Raw genomic sequence first — 4,635 nt, forward strand, 5'->3', positions numbered from 1 at the left:
AAACTGTAAGAAGTTCTTCAATTTATAAGTTCTTAGTTGCATATTCAATATTTTTAAAATATAAACAATATTATTTGTTATGTCGTTGCATATCAAGGATAATGATTCTATAATCCTTGTTGCATATACAAATTAACTTTTAAATGTATGTTCTCATTTTCAATTTTATATTAAATCTTCCGTTGTATTAAGTTAACTTTTCATTTCTTATTTTATCTGAATTACTAGTCTCCAATTTATTTAATCGTGTTACGAATAATAAAGTATTGTTGCACGAGAGTTTATTACTTCACTGATATATTTAATAAAAAGTAATTAATAAATTTGTAATAATTAAAAATTTTACAGCAGGTACTGAATTTATAAATTTGTAATAATTTAGATTTTGACTCATAATAATGGAAAAGAAATTAAGTATTACAAGCGGTGCAGCAAAAAGAAGAAAGTTAAAAGAAACAAAAGCTACTTTAGCTAAATTGCCGAAGCTAACAACGTTTTTGAAACCAATCGAAAAGCGAGCGGAAACGGAAGTGGAAAGTCAAAACTCTGCAGAAGTGGTATGTATAAATCAGTCAGTAGAACATGATGATATCGAAGAAAACATTGCTACTGGTAATAAAAATGTGAACGAAGAAGATGTGAATAGGTCTCCGAGAAACCACCGAAATGAAGACAAGGAAGATTCAAACTCTGATACGAATGACGCCATTGAACAAATTAATTTAGAAAAATCAAGTGAATTATTTTCTACTGACGTTGCAAATTTTCATGGTAAAATACTAACAAAAGATATTAAGAAAATAATTGTATTATCGGAATCGTGTCGGCCAAAAGGTCCTTTTATACGCGACCCCTTGCAAGAAAACCGTAGGTTTTCCAAGGAATATTTTAAAACTACCACAAAATATGGATCTATAGAAAGAATGTGGCTTTGCTATTCCCCAAAACTTGATGCCGTTTATTGCGAGCCTTGTTGGCTTTTCTCAGAAGAACGAAAAGCAAAGGATAACTGGCGTGAGCATGGTGTCAGAGATTGGCATGGTCTTTCTAAAAAAATTAAAATTCACGAAAATAGTCAACAACATATATTTGCTTGTTGCATTTATGAAAAATGGCAACATAATGAAACAATTGATAAAAATATAGAAGAACAAATACGATACCAATCAAATTTTTGGGTGCAAGTCTTAGAGCGGATAGTAAATATAACATTAGCACTTTGTAAAAATTCTTTGGCTTTTCGTGGTCATCGTGAATCATTTGACAATGAATATAATGGTAATTTTTTAACCCAAGTTCAACTTTTAGCTAAATATGATAATGTTATGAAGCAAGTTTTGAGTATGCCAAATGGATCTATAAAATATTTAAGCCATCAAATTCAAAATGAAGTCATATATTTCCTTGCAACGCATTTAAAAGCCACCCTTACTGCTGATATTAATAGTTCACCTTTTTATTCAATTATAATGGATACAACACAAGATATTACTAAAAGAGATCAGCTCAGTCAAGTATTTAGATGCGTAAAAATTATTAAAAATGAAAAAGATGAAGCCACATCAATTGAAATTAAAGAAGTTTTCTTGGGATCCACGGAAATATATAACCACACTGCTGCTGGACTACATGAAGAAATTTTAAATCTGTTATAAAAACATCATATAAAATTAAGTAACTGCAGGGGTCAAGGTTATGATGGTGCAAACGTCATGAGTGGGATATACAATGGGGTTCAGGCCCTTTTTAAGAAAAATCAACCCAATGCTATGTATATGCATTGCGCAGCTCATAATTTAAATCTTGTTATTAACGATCCGGTTAAATGTTGTGTTGAAGTTGCTTCATTTTTTGTAATGCTAGAAGATGTGTATTCATTTTTCGGAAATAGCATAAACAGGTGGGATCTACTATCCAAATATACAGGAGAATCACAAATAACATTAAAAAGGTTAAATCCAACGCGATGGGCAGGACGATATACTTCTCTTTTCGCCGTTAAAATTCGCTTTCTTGATATAATGAAAGCTCTTTCCGCGATATCAATAACAAGTACAAAACGTGAAGAACGCGAAGAAGCAGTACGAATACAAAAAAATATGAGCAGTTTCGAATTTGTTTTTTTATGCGTGCTTTTGTCTAAAACCCATAATGAGGTACATATACCATCAAAATTGCTGCAAACTAAAAATTTAGATCTTACGACAGCTTCAGGTTCTCTAGAAAATGCCAGCAAAAATTTAAAACAATATAGAAAGATGTTTGATTCAGCAAAACTTGAAGCGGTAGAAATAGCGACTACGTGGCAGATTCCTGCAATATTTTTTCAAAAAAGAAGAAAAATTGTGAAAAGCCATTTTGACGAATTATCTACAGATCACCGTTTTGATAGTAGTGAGGAAATTTTTCGCATCAATATTTTTATAAAAATTTTGGACGTCATTGTCAACCAACTCGACAATAGATTTAAAGGAATGCAAGAAGTGGTACAATTATTTTCCTGCATCCATCCAAATAAATTAATGGTAATGAAAGAACGTGAGATCATAAGCTGTGCAGAAGCCATTCAGAGAAAATATAGTGAAGATATAACAACTGAATTTCCGCTGCAAATGGTTATGGTAAAGTCAATGCTACACGATGAAATATCAAAAATATCATCTATACGTGAATTGGCTGACCTTTTAATAGTAAAATTGTTAACTATAGCTGCAAGCGTTCCACAAGTGATAACAGCATTGTTATTGTTTCTTACATTACCTGTTACTGTTGCATCAGCTGAACGTTCTTTTTCGAAACTTAAAATAATAAAAAATTATTTACGAAATACCATTGGTAAAGAACGTTCAAGCGACCTTGCAATAGTTTCTATTGAGGCAAAAGCGGCTGGAAAAATGGAAATGAAAAACATCATTATCGATTTTGCCAATATGAAATCAAGGAGGAAAGTTTTCACTATTTAAGTTCGGTTAAGTTTTAGTTTCGTTTTGAAGTTATCTTTATCTTTATTTAATTTTTTGTTTTTAAATATATGAAATAAATATCTATTTAATATGTGAAGCTTTATTTTTTAAAAAAAAAACATTCTTTTGCGGGGGGGGGGGGGGGGGCCAAAATTTTTTAGTTCCGCCTTTGGATGGAGTGCTTGACTTTTTCGGGTGACACAGATAAATTTTTTGGATTTAGTTTAAAGTTTATCTTTGTCAACCCTTTTAGGGTTTTGGTTAAAGCATGCTTAAATACATATAAATATATATATTTTATAATCGGAAAGGTTCAATTTCTTCTAAAAAACCTTTTTTTTATTTTTTTATTTTATTGCAAGTTTTACTTTGTGCGAATTTATATTAATCTTTATATTTTTATTTATTTCATATTTATTTCTAAGAACTTGTTATTTTACTTTTTATTGATTATTTTATTACTTTAAAAGAAATTTTTTTTTAAATTTTTAAATTCTTTAAAAAAAATTCTTTATGATCCTGTAACTTTTTGTTTTATCTTTTTAAAATATATATTGGTAACATTTATATACTCTGCACAAAATTATTTATTTTTTACGGAATCAATCTCGGGGCTTGGCGATAAGATAAATTGTGTCTTCTTTTTGCCCAGGCCATCTGCATATTAGAAATAGTGGTTGTATTTATATTTTTATACGGCAAAAAATGGAGAGAAAAAAACAAAACAAAAAAAAAACAAGAAACATATTTCTTGTTTTGAGAAATAAATTTCTAAAACTATGATCGATAGATTTACGATTTTGCTATGAGCAAAGTCGCAGCTCAAAAACCGCAATGCACTAAAGAGAGAAATGTTGTTAGCCATACTATTAATCTCTTTGAGTATTTTATTACTCAGAATAAAAACCTGCCTGATTTTAGAGAAATGCAAATTGAATTTCATGAAATTTAAGGTGCGTGAAACAGCATTTGTATTTGTTAACGTATTTGTTAACTTTCATCTAATGAGCTGATTTTTTCCTGCGAGTTCACAACAATCTCTGCACTTCTCAAAAATTTAACTAATCTTGTGCAAACTCTTTTTAAATAGCCAGAGCTTAAAGTGGGTGAACTGTATGAGATCAAAAGCATCTAACAAATTTCTGATTGCTGTGTGTTGGGCCTCAACGCTATTGTGTTTAAAAACCACGTTTTTTAAATTTCATAACGAGTTTGTGCGTTTTTAAATAATCACCAGTTAACAAAAATAATAGTAATAAAAATAGGCACAATCGGTATAGATAAAAAACCTTCCATTATTTGTTATGTTGTTATTATATAGTTAATGATTTGAAAAATTCTATTTGAGCCGATTGTTAGAAAATGCTCTATAAAAATTCAAAAAATGTAAAAATGTTAAACTTCAAAAGAGTAACGCGAGTATATATAGTCATCCAAAATCAAAAATAAAAATATTTCATTTAGAAAACAATACCTTGGGAATATTTTATGACACTCAGCGTATCAAAATTGATTCATGAGGGTCAAAATGGGATGGGCAAGTGTTCCCGTACCAAAAAAGCACTGCGTTTATTAATTTAAGAAATATTTTGTACATGTTTTTCACTAATTACGATAGATAAATTAGCATTTTGGATATTTTAAAGTGATTTTTTGCTGATCTTTGAGCTTT

The 4,635-nt window shown here is 29.8% G+C and overlaps 2 protein-coding genes across 2 annotated transcripts; both read left to right on the top strand.

Moving 5' to 3' along the window:
* The first annotated feature begins 398 nt into the window (after nucleotides 1-398).
* On the top strand, nucleotides 399-1,655 carry LOC136088389 (uncharacterized). The gene has a single exon (XM_065812096.1). It carries the CDS (start codon nucleotides 399-401, stop codon nucleotides 1,653-1,655), a length of 1,257 nt encoding a protein of 418 aa, XP_065668168.1.
* Nucleotides 1,656-1,712: 57 nt separating this feature from the next.
* On the top strand, nucleotides 1,713-2,963 carry LOC136088390 (zinc finger MYM-type protein 1-like). The gene has a single exon (XM_065812097.1). It carries the CDS (start codon nucleotides 1,713-1,715, stop codon nucleotides 2,961-2,963), a length of 1,251 nt encoding a protein of 416 aa, XP_065668169.1.
* The last annotated feature ends 1,672 nt before the right edge of the window (nucleotides 2,964-4,635 follow it).

Source organism: Hydra vulgaris, chromosome 12, assembly GCF_038396675.1.
Source record: "Hydra vulgaris chromosome 12, alternate assembly HydraT2T_AEP".
NCBI classification, from domain to species: domain Eukaryota; kingdom Metazoa; phylum Cnidaria; class Hydrozoa; order Anthoathecata; family Hydridae; genus Hydra; species Hydra vulgaris.

What these genes read in the sequence shown, in the direction of transcription:
- LOC136088389 (XM_065812096.1), top strand. Translation starts at nt 399, where the DNA reads ATGGAAAAGAAATTAAGTATTACAAGCGGTGCAGCAAAAAGAAGAAAG.
- LOC136088390 (XM_065812097.1), top strand. Translation starts at nt 1,713, where the DNA reads ATGAGTGGGATATACAATGGGGTTCAGGCCCTTTTTAAGAAAAATCAA.